Here is a 26646-nt window from a genome sequence, read left to right as displayed (position 1 = left end):
TGATTTCATTTTTCTTTACACATGAAAGCTATTCTGTAGTGTATATGTATCACATTTTCATTATCCATTTTTATTAGATGAAAGACATTTAAGTTGTTTCCATTTCTTAGCTATGGTGGACGGAGCAACAGTGAACTCGGCTAGACAAGTATCTGTGGAGTAAGAAGTTGATTCCTTTGGGCATTTGCCAAGTGTGTAGTATGGTAGGTTTAATTCTATCTTTCTGAGAATTCTTCACAGTGGCTTCATCATTGTGCAATCCTATGAATAGTGAATGAGGGCTCCCTTTTATCCACATTTTCTCCAGGATTTGTTGTAGGCCATCTTGTTGATAGCTGGCATCCTGGTGGGATAGGATGAAAAAGTTGTTTTGACTTGCATTCCCCTAATTTCTAGAAATGATGAACGTTTTTTAAAATATATTTCTTAACTTTTTTTTCTTCTTTTGCAAACTCCTGAATCATGTCCAAGGTCCATTTTTCCAAGAGGTTATTTGGGTTTATTATTATTATTATTATTATTATTATTATTATTATTATTATTATTATTTGTCTTTTGAGTTCTGGACAGTAAGCTTCTGTGAGAAAAATAGCTAAGAAAAATTCTCTTCCACTTTGTGGGCTTCCTCTTTACCTGGTTGATTGTTTCATTAGCTGTGCCAACACATTTTAGTGTTATGGGTTCCATTTGCCAGGTGTTGACCTAAATTCTTGGGTAAATGTCACAGAGGAGATTGCCTATGATTTCTTCTTGCACTTTAAGTGATTCAGATTTTTATTTATGTCTTTTCCTAAGACATAATTTCCTAAAAGGTGCTAGATACAGATCTACTTTCATTCTTCTACACATGGACACCTATCCTTCCAAGCACCATTTGTTGAAGATAATTTCTTTCATCCAGATTATGTTTTGATTATCTTTGTCAAATAATAAATGGCTGAAGTTATGTGTACTCATATTTGGGTCTTTGATTTTGTTCCATTGGTCTACACATCTGTTTTTCTTTTTTATCTGGTACCATGTTGCTTATTACTATTGCTCTGTAATATATCTTAAGACCTGAAATGGTAATAATGCCATTAGCATTGTTCGTTTTTATCAGGACTGTTTTAATTATCTGGAATTTGTGGCTCCATGTGAATTTTAGAAGAGTTTTTTTTTATTCCATTTATATGAATAATGAGATGAGTATTTTGGTTGTGATTACACTGAATCTATAAATAGCTTTTAGAAAAAGTGGTGATTTCCACATTATTAATTCTACTAGTCTGTGAGCAGGGGATAATTTTTCATTTCCTCGTGTCTTTTTCTTCAGTAGTTTAATACTTTCATTGGAGAGGTCCTACACTGCCTTGTTTCAGTTTTATCTAGATATTTTTTTTAATCTGTTCATGAGCTCCATATCTGTATATTTGTTGGTGGTGTATGAAAAAGTTATTGATTTGTGCAAGTTTATTCTGTATCCTGTCACATTGCTGAAGTTTATTGTTTCTAGAAATTTTCTGATAAAATATTGGGATCTTTAATATATATTTTCTTGTCATATGAAAATTGGCATTGTTTGCTTTCCTCTTCCCCTATTTTTTTCCCTTTAATTTGCTTCTCTTGACTAATGATCAAAGAATGAGTTAGGGTAAAGAAAAAAGCATTCAGGTCATTAATTGATATTAGCAAGTTTGCTCACTTGCTTATGTCACCAGATCCTAAATTGCCAACATCTCTAACCATGATTCCATCTCCACAGCAAACAAATTCCATGAATCATACCCTTTTAGTACAGACTTCAACTTTCTGCAAAGGTTCCTCACCAGAGGAAACTTTACATGTCTCATCTGACATAGAACTTGCTCCTAGACCAGTCCGGCCTCTAAATCAGAGATCCATCTGCCTCCAGAGTGCTGGGATTAATGGCATGAGCCACCATACTCAACTTAAGTCTTGTCATTAAATCATACTACTACTTTATCTAATTCCATTTTCTGTACGGGGGTTGGTATGGATAAAATTTTGTAAATAAATTTAATAATACATAAATTCTGATGTGGTTGTTTTTAAAACTATCAAATAAATTACAGAACCTGCTTAATTGGAAAGGTAATGGCAAGGAAAATATTCACAACGATGTAACCTCATCAACTTGTGTTTTCATCTTTAGTTTTTTTGAGTATTAAAAAAAAGGCAGAACAAAAATTAGTTATGTGTTTTATGCACATACATGCATACAAATGAAAACCCAGAATGGTCCTTCTGTGTCCCAGCTAAAAATAAGTTCTGATCGAATAATGACTGTAAATTCTCCCCAGCATTTAAGAGAAGCTGTTTTTCAAAGCTGAGGAAATACAACATGGTATCAAACATTCTATTGTTATAGGAGGCAACTACAGAAAGCTCTTATCTGCTCAATAGAATCAGTGCCTCGTGGTGCAAAACAAAACTCAGTAATAGCCCAACCACTGTGGATACTTTCAAAACCAGCATAGCAAACTTGGTGTTCATTAGAACGCTATGTTTTCACACTAGTAACTCAAAACCCAAGATCCAGATTTTGCACACACACACAAATATATACAGACAATTACTGCACTTCGTCTTCAGGACAAGAATGCCAAGTCAGCCTCTCCTGATGAAAGGCGACGACGATCTGAGGACACTTGACATTTGTCTCCTTTGCCAGCACCGAGTCAGCCTTGTCCGAGTCCTTCCATTTCATGAGAAACATTAACTCTCCACTGCTGCCCGCGGCACCGATTATTCGTTCAGAATTGCGACCTCTGGCAAAGCCCCCTGGTTTGTCAGCAGCATCTCTTTTCTTCCTCGATCTGTTATCAGCAGATTCATTGTCAGGTAAGGATTTCCTTTTTGTACCATCTTTTTCTTTTTACCAGCTTTTTGAGAATTACGAAATCTTTCAACTAATTCTGGACTATCTAAATGTTCTTCTGGTTCCCAAGTGTTATCAGCATCTGTGAACCCCTTCCACTTCAGGAAGCACTCCACCTTCCCTTTCACAACACCGCGGTGCAGTACTTTTTCTACCACAAAGTCAACATTTTTACTCTTCCCATTCTATTGCTGTTGTTGTTGTTGATGATGATGATGATGATGATGATGATGATGATGATGATGGTTTCAATGTATTTTTATTGAATGCCATATTTTATCTAATTGACTATTTGAAGAGTTCACCATTCAGATGCTCAGAACAGCGGATCTGCAGCATGTCCCTGCTGTGCGTTGCAGCTCAGCCACATCCGAAGGGCTATCACATATTTTCAAGTAAATTTCAGTCTTTTTTCACCAGGAATATTGGCCTGAGAATTTTTGGTTGTTACATCTATATCTACTTTTGCTGTTAGAGTGTTAATGGTTTGCAGAAAGAACTTTGGGGTGTTTCTTCTGTTTCCAATTTTCTTAATAGTTTGTAAAGGATAAAATGTAGATCTCTTTGAATTCTGCTGTGAATCTATCTGGCTATGTACTTTTTTTTTTAGCTGAAAAGTTTTTTGTTTGTGCTTGCTTCCTTGCTTGTTTGTTTGTTTTACTATTTCAATCTCCTCATTTGTTATGTGTCTGTTTAGGTCGTCGATTTCTTCTTGGCTTAATTTTTTGGTGTGGATAGACCTAGAAATTTATCTGTTTCTTTAGGCTATCCAGCTCCTTAAAATACATCCTCATCATATATTGCATTTCTTTGGTGTCCATTGAAATGTTTTCCTATTAATTTCTGATTCTTAGTCTTCCTTACTGATTGTTTGAATTGGATTTTATCTATTTCATTGATCTCTGCTCTGTTTTATTATTATTATTTCTTGCCGTTTACTGGGTTTGAACTTGGTTATTTCTTGCTTTTCCAACTTTTTAAATTGCATCATTAAGCTGTTTTTGTGCTCTTTCTGATTTTTTTACTGAAGGCACTTAGAGGTGTAAGTTTTGGTTCAATAGTCTTCAATTTGTCCCCAAGATTTTGTTGTGTTATGTCTTTATTTTCATGTATTTCCAAGGAATTTCTTATCCCTTCTTGATTTCTTCTCTGACCAATCCATCATCCAGTAATGAACCGTTTAATCTCCATGACTCTGTGTTTCTACTAGAGTTTTGTTTGCAGTGAATTTTAAGGTATTTTTTTAAAGTGGCTAGATATAATACAGTTAATAACTTGAGTCTTTTTGAGGGTTTAAAGATTTCTTTTATGTCCAAGTACATGGTCATTTTTTAAAGGTGTCCATATGATGGTGAGTAAGGTGTCTTACTATTTGGGCTTTGGTATAACATTTGTAGATATCTGCTAATTCCATTCGGTGTATGGTGTTAGCTAATTCTTATTTTTCTATTTATTTTTTGTCTAGATGTCTTGTCTATGGGAGAAAGTAGGGTGTTGAAATCACGTACTATTAATGGATTAATGTTAATCTGGGTGTCTTTACTTTTTTAATTTTATTTTATTAATTTATTCTTGTTACATCTCAATGGCTATCCCATCCTTTGTATCTTCCCATTCTTCCCTCCCTCCCATTTTCCCCTTAGTCCCTTCTCCTATGACTGTGACTGAGGAGGACTTCCTCCCCCTTTATATGCTCATAGGGTATCATTACGATAGGTAGATTTGGGCCCAGGGGTCCTGTTCAAACTATGGCTCCAGCCAAGGACAATACAGGCAGTAAACTTCAAAGCCCTACCCAGATCTAGCCAATGGACAGGACATTCTCCACAGTTGAGTGGAGAGTCAGGTATGACTTTCACAGGAACTCTGGTGCCTCATATTTGACCATGTCCCCTGGATGGGGAGACCTGGTGGCACTCAGAGGAAGGACAGCAGGCTACCAATCTGGTGTCTTTAAATCCAGTAGTATGTCTTTTATAAAATGTGATGCCCCTGGATTTGGTGCACAAATGTTTAGGATAGTAATGCCTTCTTGGCTAACTGTTCCATTGATTAGAATAAAATGCCCCTTCTAGTTTTGTTAGTTTTAGTTTGAAGTCCTTTATGTCAAGTAATAAGCAAGATGCCCGCTTGCTGTTTTGTCCCATTTGATGGGAATAGTTTTTCCAGCATGTTACTCTAACCTTGTGCCTATCTTAGAACTAGAACAAATCAAATAGAAGCAGAATGTCAGGCATTCAGAGTTGTCAAGATCTACACCAAATAATCAGGGAACACAAAAAACAAAAGCAAGAGCAAAAAGACATGAAAAAATAAGGAAAAAAGAAACAAAAAAGGAGCATACAGGCAACGTGGAACACCATGAACGAAAATAACTGAATGCAAAGATAGCCCACAAACGTTTGTTTTTTGACCCATTTAGTCAGCCTGTGTCATTTGATTGGATAATTGAGACCACTGATAGCTAAAGTTATTGTTGGAATGTGTATGCTAATTGCAAGCAATCTGTTGTCGATTTTTTGTTTGTTTGTTTGTTTTTAGTATTATCTCTGTTTAAATAACTTTGGTCTTGTATTTCTTCCAGTCTGCGTGCTATGCTCATTCCTCTGTTTAGCCGAATAGAATTTCCTCTATTTTCCTTAGGTTTCATTTATTGGATATATTTTTAGTCTGTTTATATTATAATTTTTTTCTTTTTCCTTCAGTTATGGCAGATAATCTTGCTGGGTATATTAGTGTAAGTTGGTCATCATGGTCTTTTAGGACTTGAAATGCATGGCTCCAGGCTCTTCTGGCTTTCGAAAGAAGCTTCCACTGAGAAATCAATAACTGTTCTGATGGGGTGGCTTTTAATTTTTGTTTGTCTTTGTTTTGCTTTGAGGGGCTATTTTGGTTTGGTTGGGGTTTGGGTTTGGTTTGTTTGCTTGGTTGGTTTTAGTTTGTGGTTTTTTGTTTTGTCTTGCTGTTTTTGATATATGAGTTAGAATTTTTATCTTGCAGTTTTAATACATTTTGTTACATATATTTAGTGTTTTAAATATAATAATTCTGTAAGAATTTTTCTTACTAGTGTTGATGTGCTTCTTTTATCAGTATGGGTATCTTTTCTTACTCTGGGTATGACCTTGCTGAAAAGTCTGGTCTGTACCATTGGAATGACTTGGAATTTTTCTCTCCATAATTTCAAGGTTTGAATTTTTATTCATCGTGTTCCACATTTACTGCATGTTTCTTTTCTGTTTTTTCTCCTTGTTTTTTCATGCATTTTTGCTTTTGTTTTTGTTTCCTCGTGTTCTCTGCTTATTTTGGCCTAGATCTTTACTACTCTGAATACCTGACATTCTACTTCTGTTTGATTCATTGTACTTCTAAGGCTTTCCTTTGAGTTTTCCAGATTAGTCATTGTGTTTTTTCAATTCAGCTTGAGTCCTCTTCAGTGTTTCTAACTCCATTCTCAAGTCTTGTGTTGCCTCTGCCTCTTCCATCACTCTTGTGCTTTCTTTCTTCTTTGACATCACTCAGGCATTTATTCTCCTTGAGTTCCTTTTTCCTAAGTTCACTGAGCCATGCTCTTGTGTCTTCTATAAGCTCCCTCCCTGAATTCTTTCATGATGCTTATCATTGTTCTTTGAAATTCTGTCCTGAGATTCATCTAGGACATTCTCATTGGCAAACATGTCTACAAGACTGGTGGGTTTTGGGGAAAGGGTACTGACTTGTTCTTTCATATTGTTGGTATTTTTTGTGATGAGTTCTCAGCATGTGGACGTTTTTCATTAGTTCTAAGTTTGATGTGGACAGAGCAGGTTGGGGCAGGAGACAGGATGTGCTGGCAGGTTGGGCCTAGAGGTTGAAAAATAGTTTTGGTGAAATAAAGCCAGATGGACAGAGGGAACTGGACTGATTGGCATATGTTTCCGCATCCAAGCCTGGAATACAGGAGCATATCAGGCTATGTGGAAAGGTTGGATGTGTCATAGAAAGGCCTGTGGTTTGGCAGAATTGTAGGGAAAGTCCAGCAGTGCTGGTATGTGTGGCTAGACTATAAAAAAATGACTGGATGTGGGACCTGGGCCCAACACGGCATTTTGGAGAGAAGGTGTTCACAGGAAGGTCAGGGAGACTCTCCAGGCTAGCCCCTGGAGGAGGAGGAGGAGGAAGAAGAGGAAGAGGAGGAAGAGGAGGAGGAAAAGGAGGAGGAGAAGACGGAGGAAGAAGAGGAGGAGGAGGAGAAGAAGGAGGAGGAGGAAGAAGAGGAGGAGGAACAGGAAGAGAAGAAGGAGGAGGAAGAGGAGAAGGAGGAGGAAGAGGAGAAGGAGGAGGAGGAACAGGAGGAGGAGAAGGAGGAGGAGAAGGAGGAGGAGGAACAGGAGGAGGAAGAGGAGGAGGAGGAAGAGGAGGAGGAGAAGGAAGGAGATCTGAATGAGTAGAGTGGTTGGATGCATTGCAGAAGGGACCTGTTTGTGGTAGCAGGTAGGGTGGCTCCTGGATGAACCCAAGAGAATGTATAGGAGTGGGTGGCCAACCAAGCCTTGGGATTAATGTGGGACCTAAGCTATATCTGGGTTTGGAAGAAGGCATGGATGGAAAGGTCCTGGAGAATGACTAGGCTAGACTCTGGAGAAGATGGTGACATCTGCAAACTTAAACCTCATTTTCTATCCTCCGTGTTCTTTAAATTATAAGATGGCTGAGATTCTTATCTTTATAAGTGAATAAGTAAGAATTTGAAATATCAGTTTAACTTTTGCCAGACAGTTCTCAGAGTTGTCTAGACCAGTGTTCTCCAAGGTTAACTTCATGCTGAGGAATGAGAGAGGAAATAAGTTCATTTTCACATTTATTTTAATTCCAAGGAAAATTTGTTGAAGGTTTCACAATACTATTGATATCTACTATGTTGACTGAGCAATGGATTCTAATTGTGAATATAAATACGTAGGTTATCTCAACAACAATGCTATAGGTGTTTTCGATCAAACATCAAATTGAAAACATGGTTCTGGGTGTCCTTCTCTACAGCCAGGAACGTGATGTATTCTCTTGAAGAGGAGTCATGAAACATAATTTCTGGATCTGTAATCTTCACAGAATAGACAACAATGACCTTCGCCAGAAATACCTCCCACACTGTGAGTCACTTCATCCTCTTAGGATTTCCTTGCCGCAGAGAAATACAGATCTTGCTTTTCTCCATATTCTTTATGATTTACATTTTGACTTTGCTTGGAAACATGGCAATTGTGTATGCAGTCCACTGGGATCACCGGCTCCATACCCCCATGTACATCCTGCTGGCCAACTTCTCCTTCCTGGAGATATGCTATGTCAACTCGGATGTGCCAAACATGCTGGTCAACTTCCTCTCCACAACCAAAACCATCTCCTTCCCTCGATGCCTGCTTCAGTTGTACTTCTTCTTCTCCCTGGGCACAACTGAATGTTTATTTCTCTCTATCATGGCCTATGACAGGTTCCTGGCCATCTGCCGTCCACTGCACTACCCTATTCTTATGACCATTAGGTTCTGTGGCAACTTAGTTATATTCTGCTGGGTCTATGGCTTCCTCTGGTTTCTCATCCCAGTGATACTTGTCACTCAGCTGCCATTTTGTGGGCCAAATGTGATTGATGACTTTCTTTGTGACCTAGGTCCCTTGCTGGCCCTAGCTTCAGTCTGTGTCCCAATCCCAGGCACTGTTCTCATCTGTGGCACTATGAGTTCCCTCCTTATCTTTGGCACATTTTTTTACATTATTGGTTCATATACCTTAGTGCTGAGGGCTGTGATACGGATGCCCTCTTCTGCTGGCTCAAAGAAGGCTTTCTCAACTTGTTCATCACACCTGGCTGTTGTATTTCTATTTTATGGCTCAGTCATGATAACATATGTAAAACCAGGATCAGGACAAGCAAAGGGCATGCAAAAGTTCACAACTTTGTTCTACTCAGTTTTAACTCCTTTCTTCAACCCCATGATCTACAGCCTCCGAAATAAAGAAATGAAAGATGCCTTGAAAAAAGTTATAGGAGGTTCCTAGGAGATTTTTGCTATTAGTTAGTTATTTGAAATGAATTTAGAGTCCCAGACATGTTCAACGTGTGACCACAAGTTTGTGCATCGCAGAACAATAATGAATTTTTTTTGTAAAGTACTTTATGTGGCAATTTCAGAAGCCTAAAGACACAGGTCATTAATGAGCTGAGAAACTAGCAAGTAGATGTAAACTTTTCAAAGGGAGGCACTTTAAAATTGTAAGTGCCATGCCATTAGTGTGCCCTTTCCTCTGGCAGAATTCATTGTATTTTCTATGCATATTGTCTTTAATAGGCCTTTCTTTATCTCTTGTGATACGAGTTAGCATCTGACAGTTTGTTTCTTCGTGCCTTTCCATCCTTATTGGATTGCAAGTTCCTTGAAAACAGGAATTACACTGTACTGGTTGCTGTCATTTGGAAACAAACATAACGCATAAATGTCACTAAGTAAATTTAAATAAAAAAAGACCATGCAGAATGCATGCAATGCAGATCTTCTCTTCTCTTCTCTTCTCTCTCTCTCCCTCCCTCCCCCCCACCTCCCTCTCTCTCTTTCTCTCTCTCTCTCTCTCTCTGTTAACCCAGACCAAATCCTCAGTGCCACCCCTAGCATTGCCACAGAACGCCTGCTGCATCACCCTCTCCCACCGTCCATGCCTCCAGTGGACCCCACAGCACCCCCTACCCAACTCATCGCTGTGTCCCAGCCTTCAACTTCAGTGAACACATTCTGATCAAACCATAGAGCATTCCTGCCAGAAGACAGGTGGTTGGTCCCTCATTCTTCTCCACTCCTTCTGTTTGCCCAGACCCAATCCTCAGGGTCACCCTTAACTCTTAGCACTGCAAAAGACCATCTCCTTCTCCCCTAGCTTCTAACACTAGCAAGCATTCCCCTTGAACGTACCAGCTGAGCAGGTCAATAAAACAGGCAACACAAGGCCAACATTCTGTAAAATCCAGAGAATAAATAAAAACCAAGGAGCAAAGCACTCTCCAACAAAGACAAACACATAAATAATCACCTAGATCTACAATCACTCCAAATCCAGAAGCCCAGACACCAAAATAAGAAAACAATCCACAATATCCAAGGCACTGTTTCTCCACAAGAGTCCAGCTATCCATAATAGGCCATAATGGGCCCTGTATATTTCAACATTGATGAAGAACGAGAAAAAGGCCCTTAAGAGAAAAGAGATAATTCCCTTAAAGAAATCTAGGGAAAAAAAGAAACAATTTGGGGAAATGAATAAATTTCTTGAAGAAAGCAAAGAAAAAAAAAGAGTTGAAGGAAATTAACAAAACTACTCAAGACCTGAAAATAGAAATAGAAGTGATATAGAAAACACAGAGGTAAAACACAGAGAATAAAGAATTCAGGAAGGCAAACAAGAACTACAGGGACAAGCGTTACCAACAGAATACAAGAGATGGAGGAAAGAATCTCAAGCATTGATGGCACTTTAGAAGAAATGAATACATCTGTCAAAGAAAATGTTAAATATAAAGAACTTCCTGACACAAAACATCAAGAAACTCTGGAAACACTACGAAAACACAAAACCTAGGAATAATAAGAATTGAGAAAGAATCCCAGCTCAAAGTCACAGAAAATATTTTAACAATATCATAGAAGAAAATTTTTCTAACCTAAACATGGAGATGCATATAAAGGTACAAGAAGCATACAAAATATCAAATAGATTAGACTAGCAAAGACCCTCACTATGTAATAACAAAATACCAAGCGTACAGAAAAAAAGAACTTTAAAAGCTGCAAGGAAAATGAGTAAAATATAAAGGCAGACCTATTGAGATTAAACCTAACTTCTCAATGGAGACACAAAAGCCAGAAGACTCTGAACAAATGTGCTGCAGACTCTTAAGATACCACAGATACCAAACCATATTACTAAGCCCAGTAAAACATTCAATCACCACATATGGTGAAAATTAGATAATCCATGATAAAGTCAAATTTAAACAATATCAATCTATAAATCTAGCCCTACAGATTGTGCTAGAAGGAAAATTCCAAGCTAAGAGGGTTAACTACACCAATGAAAACACACAAAATAATAAATAAGTAATCTCACACTAGCAAAACAAAAAGAAGGAAGCATACAAATGCATATACACAACAACAACAACATATAAAGAATTAATGATGCTTAGTCATTGATATCTCTCAATATAAATGGCCTCAATTCTCCAATAAAAGGGCACAGACTAACAATGGCTGCAAAAACAGGATCCATCTTTCTGCTGCATATAAGAAACACACCTCAACTTCAAGGATAGACATTACCTCAGGGTAAAGGGTTGGAAAAATATGTTCTAAGCCAATAGACATTAGAAGCAAGTGGATGTGACCATTTTAATATCTAATAAGATAGACTTCAAGCCAAAATTAATCTAAAGAGATGGGGTATGAAACCACATACTAATCAAAGAAAAATCTACCAAGATGCCATTTCAATTCTTAACATCTATGTCCCAAACACAAAGGTACCCACTTTTTTAAAAGAAACACTATTACAGCTTTTAAAACATATTGACCCTCACACACTGATAATGGGAGACTTCAATACCATACTCTCACCAACAGAAAGATGACTCAGACAAAAGCTAAACAAAGCTAAACAAAGAAATACGGAGGTAACAGACATTATGAACCAAATGGACTTAAAAGATAACTACAGAACATTTCACCCAAACACAAATGAATAGAAGTCCTTCTCAGCACCTCACAGAGAATTCTCCAAACTAACAACATGTTCAGCCACAAAGCAAGTTGCAACAGATACAGGAAAATTGAAATAACTCACTGCTCCCTAACAGACCATGACAAATCAAATCTGGATTTTGACAAATTCATGGAAACTGAACAACTTCCTATGGAATGATAACTAGATCAAGGCAGAAATAAGAAATAAATTTAAAAATTTATAAAATTCAATGAAAATGAATGCACGACATACCCAAACTTGTTGAACATGTTAAAAAGCAGTGCTAAAATGAAATCTCATAGCACTAAGCATCTACATAAAGAAATTGGAGAGATATCATACTAGCAACTTAATAGCACAACTAAAAGCTCAAGGGAAAAAAGAATCAAGCTCACTTAAGAAGAGTAAATGGCAAGAAATAAACAAAAGGCTGAAATCTGTAAAATAGAAACAAAGACAATGATACAAATAATCAATGAAACAAAGAGTTGGTTCTTTGAGAAAATTTTACAAGATGGGCAAACCCTTAGCCAAACTAACCAAAAGGTAGGTAAATGATATCTAAATTACCAAAAGTAGAGACAAAAGGGGGACATAACAACAGACACCAAAGAAATCCAAAGAATAATTAAGTCATACATCAAAAGCCTGTATTCCACAGAACTTGAAAATCTAAAAGAAATGATAATTTTTCTTATTAGATACAACTTACCAAAATTAAATCAAGATCAGATAAACAATTTAAATAAACCTATAATCCCCAAGGAAATAGAAGCAGTTATTTAAAAAATTTCAATGTTCTAGATATTCTCATTTTTAAGATTTTTGGCATATTTATTTATATTATTACATATAAATTTTTAAAGTACATACATCAAGAAGAACCATGAAACAATCAGGGATTATATGAATGTTACATTCATGGTGTTTTGGCTAGTTGTATTTGGCAACCTTACAGAAAACATCTTTCCTATCTTGGAGATTCTAAAATTCTGAATGAGAATCAATATCTACCATATCTCATCTCTAACAACTTAAAACATCTATCTTGATCTAAAAGCATTTTAACTCCTAAACAACTAAGGTTAATTGTAGGACTAAACTATCTGGTCTTCAACCCCATCAGAAACTTGAGAATGAATAAAACTTAATTACTTGAGTGAACCAGAAGTGCAGATTAGCAGCTTCCAAAATAAGGGGGCAAAAATGACATAGGCAGTTTGCTGCCTGAACAGTCACCCAAAATTCTCTATAATGTTGGAACATCATCTTCAGCCTTCTGGACCAATATATATCACAGACATATTTGTGAGGCAGGGCCTATTGAGGACTTGCTTCCTCTGACTTGGCAGAACTTGGCCATCAACTCTGCTTGCATCCAAGCTTGCCCATTTTCAGACAGAATTCTGTCTGTGGAAGAAATGACATTTTTCCCAGTAGCTAGTTTGCCATATATGAAGGCATCTACACAAGGAGGTTCTTTGATGCTCATCATGTTTTTGAGATATGCTGTAACCTATAACCACCAAGGAAATAGAAGCAGTTATTTAAAGTTTCTCAACAACAACAAAACAAAAACTTCAGGGTCAGACAGATTTAGTGCATAAGTCTACCAGATTTTTGAAGTCTTAATATCAATACTCCTCAAATTGTTTCACAGAGTAAAAACAGAAGGAATATTGGCAAGCATATTTTATGAGGCCATTGTCACCCTGATACCCAAACCATAGAAAGATTCAGCAAACAAAGAGAATTATGGACAGATTTCCCTCATGAACATTGATGTGGAAATACTCAATAAAATATTCACAAACCAATCCACGGAAAGTTCTCAAGTCCACCCAGGTATGGGTGCAGGCCCCAAGGTCTAGAGATCATGCTGGACAGCTGGAGGTCTCTGGAACTTTGTCAAGCATAGCCTCTACAACTTGTCCTTAGGTCTCTGACATTAAACCTTCCTTCCAACCCATATGTACTAGTCTTTGGCATATGCCCAAGGGACTCAACCTCATTCTCCTTAGATACATGCTCATCCATGTTCATTACTGCTGTATTCATAATAGCAAGGAAATGGAAACTACCTAAATGTCCTACAACTGATGAATGGATGTCATCAGAGAATGCTTCTGTCAATAGGAAGTTCTACATATAATACTAATTAATATGACTCAGAAGCATTCAGACAAAACATCTTTAATATACATCTGAGGAAGACACCAAAGTGTAGATGCCAATTCAACAGTACGAAGATGGAGTCCTGAAATATTGATTCCTATATAAACCTTCCCAATGAGGTTCACCCAATGATTCATTTTTCTAATGTATTTTTATTGATTGTAAACTTCATATAATGCACCCCAATCACACTCACTTCTCCATCCTCTCAGGTCATCCCCAAACTCTTGTAATCTACCTCACCCAGAAAAGTGAAGAAAAACCCCACAAGTCCAATTTGTGGTGTCCATATACTTACTGAAGAGCAATCAAGCTCCCAGTAACCAGCTCCTTAAAGGAAGCAGAATCCTTCCCCACCCACTTCACTGCCAGAAGCCATCAGTCGTGGAGAGCTACACTTCATCATCCTTATCACAATTTTAAGAGTTATTTTCAATGCTTCCTGTCTAGGCTGTCACTTTGGGGGATGATAATGGTTGACACAGAAGTCTTCTACGACTCTATTTACCAATTATGAGTCTGCAATCATTGTTACTGATACAAAAGTAGCTTTCTTGTCCTTTACAGTCAGTGGGAGCCCAGATCGTTTACTTCCACATGGCTTCTGATAAAAGCACAAACTATGGACATCCACAGGGCCTCCAACATCAGAATGTGCCACTGACTTCAGTCTCTGGGCCATCCAGGCAGTGTAGGGCCTGGGCTCCCTCTTGTGGCATGGGCCTCAAGTTAAACCATATATCAGTTGACCACTCTCGCAAGTTCTGCACCACTATTGTCTCAGCACATCTTGTAGGCAGGACAGATTGTAGGTGAACGACTTTGTGGCTGTATGTTTTGATGTCCAAGTTTCTCTTTTCATAGCCTATAAAATACCTTCTCATGCCAAGAGACTAGAATGTCTGGGTGATGGCTACATAGGATCCACTTCTTTACACTCAATGAACTGTTTAGATGTTATCCCCAAGAATGGGGGCCCACTGTCAGCTTTTTTAGAGTGACCCTCTGCCCTAGCATCAGCCTAGGTTATTTAGGGATCTCTCTTGGTCAACAGCTCAACTGAATGCAAGCTACAAAAGATGACCAGTTCAGACTCCATGTCCTCTATTACTAGGAGTCCTAACGCGTAAGGTGATTCTCATAGATTCTAGGAAGCCTCCACTGCCCTAAGATCCCCCATCAACTCCATAATAATGCACATTTTCAGCCATCTCTCCTAACACTCTCTCTCTCCCTCTCCCTCTCCCTCTCCCTCTCCCTCCCCCTCTCCCTCCCCCTCCCCCTCCCCTCCCCCTCCCCCTCCCCCTCTCTCTCTCTCTCTCTCTCTCTCTCTCTCTCTCTCTCTCTCTCTCTCTCTCTCCATCCTCTCCACTCACCTGATCCCTCCTGCTTCCATCCATATCTTCCACCAGTACACATTCAAAATCTATTCTATGTTTTCCCCCCTTGGAATCCTCCTCTTTACCTCTCTGGGTCTGTGGATTGTAACTTGATTATTTACTTAACAGCTAATATCCATATTTTTCTTTCCGGATTTGGGTCACCTCACTTAAGATAATTTTTCTAGTTTCGTTTCTTTATCTGCAATTTCATGATATCACTTTTTTATGGCTGAGTAATACTCCAGAATCGCCAAAACAATCCTGTACAATAAAAAATCTTCCAGAGGAATCTCCACCCATGATCTCAAGCTGTACTATAGAGCAATAGCAATAAAAAAAATAGCATGGTACTGGCATAGAAATAGGCTAGTTGATCAGTGGAATCGAATTGAAGACCCAGAAATAAACCCACACACCTATGGACACTTGATTTTTGGCAAAGAAGCCAAAACCAAACTATGGGGGGAAAAAGATACCACATACAGCAAAAGGTGCTAGTCTAGCTGGATGTCTGTATGTACAAAGATGCAAATAGACCCATATTCATCACCCTGCACAAAACTCAAGTCCAAGTGGATTAAAGACCTCAACATAAAATCTGATACACTAAGTCTGTAAGAAGAAAAAGTGGGGAAGAGCCTTGAACTCATTGGCACAGGAGCCTATTTCATGAACAGAACATCAACAGCTCAGGATCTAAGATCAACAATTAATAAGTGGGACCTCATAAAACTGGTAAGCTTCTGTAAGGCAAAGGACACTGTCAACAGAACAAAACAGCAGCCTACAGACTGGGGAAAAGTCTTCACCAACTCTACATCCAACAAAGGGCTAATGTCCAAAATATATAAAGAACTCAAGAAATTAACCATCACCAAGCCAAACATCCCAATTAAAACATGAGGTACAGAGCTAAACACAGAATCCTTTACAGAGGAACATCAAATGGCCGAGAAACACTTATAGAAATGTTCAATGTCATTAGTCATCAGAGAAATACGAATTAAAAATACTTTGAGATTCCATCTTACAGCTATCAGAATGGCTAAGATCAAAAACTCAAGTGATAGCACATGCTGGCGAGGATGTGGAGCAAGAGGAACACTGTCCATTGCTTATGAGAGTATAAGCTTGTACAGCATCTATGGAAATAAATATAGCATTTCTTAGAAAATTAGGAATAGATCTACCTCAAGACCCATCTATACCACTCCTAGACATATACCCAAAGGATGCTCCACTACACCACAAAGCTACTTGCTCAACTATGCGCATAGCAGCTTTATTCATAATTGTCAGAAACTGGAAACAACCTAAATGTCCCTCAGTTGACGAAGGCATGGGCCTGCCTACGTTTTCTTCTTGTAATTTAAGTGATTCAGGTTTTGTGGGGTTTTTTTTTTTTTTTGGTTGGTTGGTTGGTTGGTTGGTTGATTGGTTGGTTGGTTGGGGTTTTTGTGAGGGAGGGTTCTTTTTGTGATTCTGGTTTTAGATTTAGGTCTTTGATCCATTTGTTTTTGTGCAAGGTAATTGATAAATGTCTACTTTCATTCTTCAGCAAATGGGCATCTGATTTTCCTAGCACCATTTGTTAAAGAGGTTTCTTTTTTCCAGCATATGGCTTTGGTGTCTTTGCTAACTGTTACATAGCTGAAGTTGCATGTGCTAATGTTTGGGTCCTAAATTTTGTTTCTTTGGTCAATGTGTCTGGTTTTGTGCCAGTGCTGTCATTGTGTTTATTACTATGTTTCTTTACTATATCCTAAGATCTGGAATTTTAATATCTCCAGTGTTGTTCTTCTTCACAGGACTGTTTTGCCTACTTGTGTCCCATGAGAATTTTAGAATAGATTTTTTTGCAAGGAATGAGGTGAGAATATTGATTGGGATTGCATCGAACCTGTACATACGGTTGGAAGAGTGGCCATGTCAGTGTCTAACAGTGCATGAGGATGGACTAGCTCTCTATTTCCTAGCGTCTTTCTCTATTTATTTCTTCAGTGCTTCCTCTGTAGAGGTCCTGTGCTTCCTTGGTTTGGTTTATTCTTAGGCATTTTATTTTCTTTGAGGGCATTGAGAATGGGGTTGTATCCATAAGCTTTACATGGATTTGTTGCTCGTGTATTAAAACATTACTGATTTATGGAAGACGATTCTGTGTCACTTATATCGCTAAATTTGTTTACTATTTTCTTAGAATTTATTTGATTATCCGGAGTTTTTGTGTTTCCTTGTGTATTTTAAGATATTTTCTCCTATTTCTAGGATAATGGCATTGGAATATTAATGGAGATTGCATTAAATATATGATATAGCCACTTTCACAATGTTAATTCTTTCAATCCGTGAACATGAGAGGTCTTTTCATCTTTGTGTATCTTCTGTAATTTCTTTCTTGAGTGTTTTTTAAAGATTTTTTTTGGTAATAATAAGTATGCAAAGAGCTTGTGCATCTGGTCACAGGTACTCACAGAGGCTAGAGGTGTGAGATTCCCCTGAAGCTGGACATACAGGAGGTGTGAGCTGCCCAATGGGAGTCCTAGGAATCAAACTTGGTCCTCTGCAGGAGCAGTGTGTGAATCCTCAAACACCCATCCACCTCTCCAGACCTTCTTTTTGAGTGTTTAAATGTTTTGGGGGTTTTTAAGGGTCCTTATCCTCCTGAATTATGTTTACCCCTGGTTTTATTTTTTATTGTTGTTTCTTATTTTTTGTTGTTGTTGCTTTATTTTTGTTTCCGTTTTGAGGCAATCATGGATGAAATTGTTTTTCTGGTCTCTTTCTCAGAACATTTGCTTTTGGGCATCTGCACACAGGATGTGTCCGTTACTTTTTGTGATGAAATCCCATGACCAAAACTGAATAGTGTTTAACTTGGTTTATGGTTCCAGATGTCAAGAGTTCAAAGTTGCAGGGTGCATGAAGCTGAGAAATCACTTCTTCAGCTGCAAACATGAAGCAGAGAGAGGGAGCTGGAGGACTGCTGCGGCTATGAGCACTCAAAACCCATCCTCAGTGACGTACCTCCTGCAGCAATACTGCAACCAGGGCCGAAGTGGTCACATATGTGAGCCTCGGTGCATCTTCCTACCATGCCAACCACCGCCCAAGGATGCTTTGACTGCTTCTTTTCTTGTTGGTCTCTTTTATTTCTCTCTGCCTTCTTGCTCTGTATAACACTTAAATCACTGTGTTCAGTAAGAATAGAGAAAGTGAATATCTGTGTTACTCTTAATTTTGCTGGAAATGCTTTCAGTTTTCCACGCTTTGTATGATGCAGACTGTGGGTTTCTTGTACATGGGTTTTGTTGTGTTAAAAGATCTTCCCTCTCTTCTTCAGAGCTTAAAAAGGTGTGTGGGGTTTTGTCAAACGCCTTTTCTGCACGGATTCTGAAAGTCATGTGATTTTTGTTTCAAAGTTCATTTACACGCTACGTTTATGGATTGCATATGTTGAACCACTTCAGTATCTCTGAAATAAAACAAATTATCTTAGTTTGAGCAGAGGGGAATAAGGGGAAATGGGAGGGAGGAAAGAATGGGAGGATACAAGGGATGGGATAACCATTGACATGTAATAAGAATAAATTAATAAAAAAATTTTTTTAAAGAAAGAAAGAAAAAACAAAAGAAAAAAGAAAAAAAGAAAACAAATTATCTTTATGAATGATAAAGTCACTGAAGTTCAGATAATTTTAATACATTATCTAATTTGATTTGAAAGTATTTTATTGACACTTTCCCAATGACATGTTTGTTCATTGGGAGAAATCAGGCTACAGTTTTCTCTCTTGCTTACTGTTGATGCATCCGGCTTTGCTAGCTAGATAATACTCACTTCTTAGAAACACTTTAGGAGTGTTCGTCTTTCCCTTTCTGATCTATAAGACCATCTGTGAAATGTTGGTGTCGACTCTTCCTTAAGGGTCATCAAATTTATCAGTGAATCTGTGTGGACCTGAACATCTTTAGCTGCAACATTTTTTAATCTTGCTTCAATCTCTCACATGTTAGAGGCCTAAGTTGGTTGTCCTATCTTAATTTAATTCTGTGCCCTCCTCTGAGGCTCTGAGGCATGCATCCATTTCATATATATTTTCCAATTTGGTGGAATATATGCTTTTAGAATGTGGGCTAGTAGAAATTTTCGAGAACATCAGACCTTAGCTTAGTGCCAAAGAAGCAGAGACAAACTGAAGCCATCTGTGAATGTTAGATGACTACAATATTTTCCCTTCATATTAGATGATAAATTCCTTCCTTTCATGTTGAAAAGATTCTTTATTGGCTGTGTGGTAAGTACATTTACAGGATTTTGAAACATTGTTGTTGGATGATAAATCAAAAAGATTATTAATTTGTTTTTTAATTAAACTTCCTTGAGATGCTTGAAACACAAAATATATCACCTAACACACACCCATGGGGTGGGGTGGCAGGAATTAAGCAGGACCCTAAGGAAAGTGAGTAACGAGCACAGAGCTGTCCCCCGATGCTTCTCGTTCTTTGAGACTCAGTAAATGGATCCTCAAGGACCTGAAGAAATGATCAAGTGACTTCCAGACAGGCTCTGCTTATAACTCCACCTCCTCAGTGAAGAGTCTTACGTGTCATCCTCCCCGCTGGCATCGTATCTTCCTCTTCTCTGGTTATTATTTTAAAAATTGTCATACTCTAAGAAAATAAGAATAAAAAGGCAAACTTCCAAGATACTTCAGCTTGGGTTCCCTTTTCTGATACAGGTAATAAGATAATATAGGCTTAGAAAAATAAAACAATTGTAGAATATAATAGCCTGCATCCACAGCTTTCTCAATTTCTGACAATGCCCAATGTTCCTGAAGCTCCTTCTGGTCAGGAAGCTGGTCAAGATGATTGCACAGCCCTTTAAACTGGCATACTTCTGCTGACCCGATGAGTGCCCTATGGCTAGTAAAGAAAAGAAAAACCTTAGCTCCAAATTCTGAGAGTTGTTCCTACTAACCATAATCTTGTCAATATGGACAATTATCCTTCTTAAATGTCATTTTCTACAAATAGTTACTCAGCATTATATACGTGGTATCCCCTTGCTGTTTCTGCACAAATGAACAAGAGAACAAAATTATTTTTGTGACACGAATCTGGACTGGATGTGGAGACAAAACTTCTTTGGCCCTAAGACTGAAGCAAAATTAAAATATCCAGGCAATATCTTTCTTTTACACTGTATGACAGACAGCCTGGCTCATTCATATAGACTTTACATCTTTTCTGTGGTTGGCTAATTAACAAGGAAACAAATTCCCTCAAGAGAAAGCTTAGTACTAAATACCCTGGGTTCTTCAGCAGATGTCAAATCTGTGCTTACTAAATCTACAGTTGGTGGAAGGTAAATCTACTAGACTTGTGGAAAGAATGTGGGAGCGTGTGTGTGTGTGTGTGTGTGTGTGTGTGTGTGTGTGTGTGTGTGTGTGTGTATTTTCCTAAGGATGTACACCAGTGCCTTGCATAAATTAGGCAAGTGCACTCCACCAAACTAATCTTCTCCATCCCTAGGTTTTGTTTTGTTTTTAATTAGTGTGACATGTACTTGATTACTCCAGTTGAGCTCTGTGGTGATCTCCAGCTCACATCTCCTGCATAGAAGAGCTGAACAATGCAAGGTGAGTAACAGTGCAGTCTAGCTGAAAGTGTTACTCTCAGTGAAATCAGTGTTAGCTAACCAGAATCATTTCCACATCCCATTGCTAAAGAAGCTCTATGAGAATTAACTGCCTTGTTCTGAAAGGGAATAGTTTTATTCCAAGGTCTAACATGTTTGGGCTTTTTAAATATCATGATGCTGTTCAGAAAACTGAAATATAGAAAGCAAGTATAGAAGTAAGGAGGCTTGTAACGAAATTTGAGGGGAACAGTGAGAATGTGAGCTTAGGAGATGACAGTGTGGAAAAAGAGAAATACGTGATTCGTGTTTTCACAATAGAAACAATAAGGCATTGACAAATTGGCTGTGAGAGTCAATATAGAAAAAGATGTGTAATACTAAAATAGTCATGAAAATAGCCTCTTGACAATTAGACTATTCAAAGAAATAGCAAAAGTATTTCTAAATTGTTAGCAAAGCATTCCCCAAACTACAGCTTTTTAGAATATGCTGCAAAATAGCAAAATACTTTGAGTAACTATCAAATCATTTGGCTTTCAAAGTATTAAAAGACTTGCCTCTGAATTGATGATAAACCTATATGCTTAAGAAGAACTTTCTTTTAACCTCATGAAATGTAGAATTAGGAAATTTTCTTCATAGGTTATAGCAAGTTTCCCACTGTGTCAGTTCTCCATTCGTTAACACTAGATTTCCATTCAAGGGAGAAATACCTAGAGTTTTAATATCTTTCATCTTTCATTAAAGAGTATAATAAAAAAGTAAATTTAAATTTTGATACATGTTTTAAATTTTACCTCCAAATGTGATAATCTTTTATAATTAAAATATAATCTCAATCTCTAGATATACGTCCTTAAAATCTAAGTGGTAAGATTTTAGAAGATGTAATTTTATGACAGAAGGAACAAAATGTGTTCTTACCACAACAGAAGTGCTAAAATGATTAAGGACACAAGTTAGGATATAAACTAATAAAATATTGGGAAATTTTATTACCTATATGAGTCCTACTGTCACTGAAGTTCAGATAAAATATGAAAGTGAATAAAGATCAAAGAAGGAAACTTTTATGCAGATTTTCTAAGTTCCAAAGAATTGATAAGTCTACTAATCCCATTTTCAAATAATACTATGACTTGCTTCTCTTCTGATAGTCTGCCTTTCACCTGACCAGCTTCCTGTTTTGAAAATCTCATATAAATTGCTGTCAGACTCCTTGTATAACTATGTCAACATTCAAAGAAAACTTAAGATTGATTGATATTATATTCCAGAGAACAAAAAGGTATTTTTCATATTCCTTATGCCTATCCTACTTACAAAGGATTATAACAAGCAAGTTCAATATCTACGGAAGGATTATTAATCAGAGATATTTGGATCATTAACTTAGAAAAGCATAAAGCCATTTTGTAGAAGTATAAACATCCATAGTCATTCTGCTTTGAGTTACTCCCAAGCACTGGTTGGGAGAGAGAGAAGGAGAAGGATGAGGAAGAGGAGGAGATAAAAAGGGAGGAAGACCCTAGTCAATAAAATTAATTTATTAAACTGTATACTTACATATTAGACACAATGTCACTTACTGCGCAAAAGAGAAATCTCCTGTGGCTTTATGTCAGTTTTCTCTTAAGGTAATTAACTATTAATTTCTTCAAGGGCACTTAATTTAATACTGTACCAGCAATTACAGAATCCACCTTTCACATAGCTAGATTAGGATACAGAATTTTTATGATGTATAGTCATAACAAAGACAGTCAATTACCTACTGCAGAAAGTATAATTGTTGATTCTATTCCTCAACTGGATCTACTCTTGATGGTTGGAAAAATGTTTTTACAGAAGCAAAATACAGATATCTTGAACAAAATTGGCAGATTGCATTATCAGATAACATGAACCAACATATCAGAAAATAATATTCCTCCTAAAGTCTCTGTCCAAAACCACACCTCAACCATCTATGAGCTGAGACCTCTGTCTCTCTGTCTCTCTGTCTCTCTGTCTCTCTCTGTCTCTCTCTCTCTCTGTCTGTCTCTCTGTCTCTCTCTGTCTCTGTCTCTTTCTCTCTCTCTCTGTCTCTCTCTCTGTCTCTCTCTCTCTCTCTCTCTCTCTCTCTCTCTCTCTCTCTCTCTCCCTCCCTCCCTCCCTCCTTCCCTCCCTCCCTCTCATTGCTTTTATACAGGCAAAATGTAGATGATTCCCAATGACTTAGAAACAAGTAATTTCTCAAAGAAACTGATAAACCCTTGACGAAGTTCCATTAGAAATCTATTGCTAGCCAGGCATGGTGGTGCACATCTTTAATCCTAGCACTCAGGGAGGCAGTGACAGGAAATCACGTGAGTTTGAGGCCAGTCTGATCTACAAAGAAAATCCAGGACCACCAACGCTACACTGAGAAACCCTGTCTTGATTTTTTTTTTAAAAAGAAAAGAAAAAAGGGGGAAAGAAAGAAAGAAAGAAATCTATTGGTATACTCTTGAGTAATCTTTGAGGAGAAGCATAGAAAAGCAAGAAGTGGGGTTAAGAAACATCTGCTGAAGTAATTAAAATAACCAAGGCACATATGAGTTCACAGAGACTGAAGCAATGAGCACAGGGCCTACATGGGTCCCCAGCAGGTCCTCTGTGTGTATATTATAGTTACTGGCTTAGTGTTTTTATGGGACTCCTGACTGAGAATGAGGAGAATTGACTCATTCGTCTGTTACTTGGACTCTTTTCCTTCTGTCAGATTTCCATGTCCAAATTTGAAACGATAGATTTGCTTCATCTTGTATTTTATTTTGTCATGTTTGGTTGCTATTAGGAGCCTGTTCTTCTCTAATGAAAGACAGGAAGAGATTAGATCTGGATGGGAGGGGAGGAGAAGGGGAAATAGGAGAAGTAGAGGGAGAGAAAACTATGGTCACAGTATACTGTATGAGAAAATAGTCTATTATCATTAAAAGAAAAAATTCAAAGTAAAATTTAAAAAGAAACAATGAGTTAAAGTCATAATTCTGATCACAGACTGATCTCCATATAGTGAACTTCCCAGAGTGGCTTGTATGTTTTAATCTATGCTAAAGTGGTCTACTAAAACAGTTTGTGGATAGCTTTCATGATGTTTTAATCAATACCTTCTGATGAAAGTAAATCATGTTTATTGTGACAATATACTCTGAAAAAATTGTATTTCCAAGAAAAGAGCCATCCAATGTGACAAAGATAGGGGGAAATTTTTGTTAAAATACAACTTCTGTCATTTTTCAGGCTGAGATAAAGACATTCACCCTAGAAAAGGACATTGACAGAATTGACACATGCCAATGGGAGTAAAAATATCAGTTCAGAGATTAATAGTGTGTTGATAAATGATAAAATAGTCACTGATACTGTAAGTAAATAAAAATATTTATCCACAATAGGATGGAAAAATAGAATGTGTTTTATTCTATAAGACATGGAGCCATAAAAGTATCATAAAGTTCCTGCTGAACAAAAAAACACCATCCAAAAGACTAACAGGACGATTCCATTTGTGGGAAATACAAAAACAGGAAAAACCAGGAAAGATTGTTTAGAAGCACGTGATAGCTTTTAAATGGCATTAAATTATAAGGAGAGAGCAAGCAATTGTCATAAATACAGATGAGTGACTGTGACAACAGCAAAGGCATCTAGGTACTTGGAACAGTGATTTTTTTTGTTTTTTGTTTTGTCTGCTGGCACATTTTTTTATTAATTTATTCATATTACATCTCAATGGTTATCCCATCCCTTGTATCCTCCCATTCCTCCCTTTCTCCCATTTTCTCCTTACTCCCCTAGGAACAGTGTTTTCTTGATGACTTATTAAACTACATACTTACATACTTTACACAGGGTCACTCATTGCACAAAGAAAACCTCTCTGTCTGTACTGATGTTCTCTGGCATCTTCTCTCCTACAGACCAAAACTATACCCAGCATGAAGATTCAAGATCAAGCAAAAGAGTGACATTTGATATATAAATCTTTGCATTCATTGACAATGACTAATAAACATTTCCTGATTCTAATTTATCTCTGAATGGAAATCTGATCTCTCCTGGTTCTTTCCCAGGTCACAGACAGATGAAAACCCTCAGCAGCCCCGGCAACTCCAGCACCATCACTGGCTTCATCCTCCTGGGCTTCCCCTGCCCCAGGGAGGGGCAGATCCTCCTCTTTGTGCTCCTCTTCATCACCTACCTCCTCACCCTCATGGGCAATGCTTCCATCATCTGCGCTGTGCGCTGGGATCAGAGACTCCACACCCCCATGTACCTCCTGCTGGCCAACTTCTCCTTCCTGGAGATCTGCTACGTCACCTCCACAGTCCCCAACATGTTGGCCAACTTCCTCTCTGACACCAAGGTCATCTCCTTCTCTGGGTGCTTCCTGCAGTTCTATTTCTTCTTCTCCTTGGGGTCTACAGAATGCTTTTTCCTGGCAGTCATGGCATTTGACCGCTACCTCGCCATCTGCAGGCCGCTGCATTATCCTGCTCTCATGACTGGGCGCCTCTGCAACATCCTCGTGATAGGTTGCTGGGTCCTTGGTTTCCTCTGGTTCCCTGTTCCCATCATCATCATCTCCCAGATGTCCTTCTGTGGGTCCAGAATGATCGACCACTTCCTATGTGACCCGGGCCCTCTGCTGGCCCTTGCTTGTGTGAAAGATTCTGTAATAGAGTTGACTAGTTCCACTTTAAGTTCCCTGCTTTTATTTATTCCATTTTTCTTTATCATGGGGTCTTATGTTCTAGTTATGAGAGCTGTTCTGAGGGTCCCTTCAGCAGCTGGACGAAGAAAGGCCTTCTCCACTTGTGGGTCCCATTTGACTGTGGTTTCTCTTTTCTATGGGTCAGTGATGCTCATGTATGTGAGCCCAACATCTGAGCACACACCTGGGATGCAGAAGCTTGTGACTCTGTTTTATTCCGTGGTTACACCCCTCGTTAATCCTATAATATACAGTCTGAGGAACAAAGACATGAAACAAGCAATGAAGAAATTGCTGAAAACTTAAAACTTGCACTTTTGTTTTAAAAGAGACTCTCATCTTGCCTTATTTGCTTTTTAAAAGAAGAAGAAGAAGAAGAAAGAAAGAAAGTAAGCAGTCATGATGGTGCAGATCTGGACCTCCAGAACTCCAGAAGCTAAAATGATGGCAGGATTGTAAGTTTGAGGCCAGTCTAAGCTCTGTAATGTGAGCTTGTCCCAAAAACAAAGCAAATAGGAAAGAAAAGGAAGAGAAGCCAACAGTTTCACTTGGGAAACTGTTCATTTTTTATCGTTTTCCAGGACATTCAGGAGTATAAGTGATGGCTAAAATAACCTCCGTCTCTATGGTTATTAGTGATACAACTGTCCACTTTTAGGAGCTTGATTTGTGGGGGAAATGAAAATGGATCTACAAGCAAATCTTCTGCTGACACAAAAACGAATCTCTCCACCAAGGCAGAAGAAAAATAAAACAATTTTGTTTCTAATAGCCATTAAACCATAATGTGTATCACAAACAATTCACTAAATGATTGTAAACATGGGGAGAAATTCTGAGTTTTACACAGCAAGAAGAATTGCGTATATATTATCAAGAGAAAAAATAATTATTCCTCTAAGGGATCTGATAGCGCAGACTGTGAACAGAGATCAACCTATAGGTAGGTGGTAGTTGGAACTACATCTGATTTTGCTAATTGACTTAATACAAAGGAAACACTACATTGTCTGTGACAAGTAAAGATCCTGCACGTACAGACTGTGGGAGGT

The 26646-nt window shown here is 37.9% G+C and overlaps 2 protein-coding genes and 1 pseudogene across 3 annotated transcripts; 2 read left to right on the top strand and 1 right to left on the bottom strand.

The window, feature by feature from the left end:
• Positions 1-2575: 2575 nt before the first annotated feature.
• LOC311589138 (chromobox protein homolog 3-like) lies at positions 2576-6284 on the bottom strand (annotated as a pseudogene). The gene is made up of 2 exons: positions 6216-6284; positions 2576-3066 (listed from the first exon to the last, which is right to left on the bottom strand). The product of its transcript is annotated as a chromobox protein homolog 3-like (transcript).
• Positions 6285-7983: 1699 nt separating this feature from the next.
• LOC311589527 (olfactory receptor 11H6-like) lies at positions 7984-8922 on the top strand (the record flags this gene model as incomplete). The annotated part of the gene is made up of 1 exon (XM_084768054.1): positions 7984-8922. The coding sequence occupies one exon, from the start codon at positions 7984-7986 to the stop codon at positions 8920-8922; it is 939 nt and encodes a 312-aa protein (XP_084624180.1).
• A 16042-nt stretch (positions 8923-24964) lies between these two features.
• LOC311589530 (olfactory receptor 11G2-like) lies at positions 24965-25900 on the top strand (the record flags this gene model as incomplete). Its single annotated transcript, XM_084768059.1, has 1 exon — positions 24965-25900. The coding sequence occupies one exon, from the start codon at positions 24965-24967 to the stop codon at positions 25898-25900; it is 936 nt and encodes a 311-aa protein (XP_084624185.1).
• Positions 25901-26646: the final 746 nt, after the last annotated feature.

Source organism: Acomys minous, assembly GCF_964271855.1.
Source record: "Acomys minous genome assembly, chromosome: 18".
NCBI classification, from domain to species: Eukaryota; Metazoa; Chordata; class Mammalia; order Rodentia; family Muridae; genus Acomys; species Acomys minous.
The sequence above is the reverse complement of the archived record's forward strand: the minus strand, read 5'-3'. Positions and strand labels throughout refer to the sequence as shown.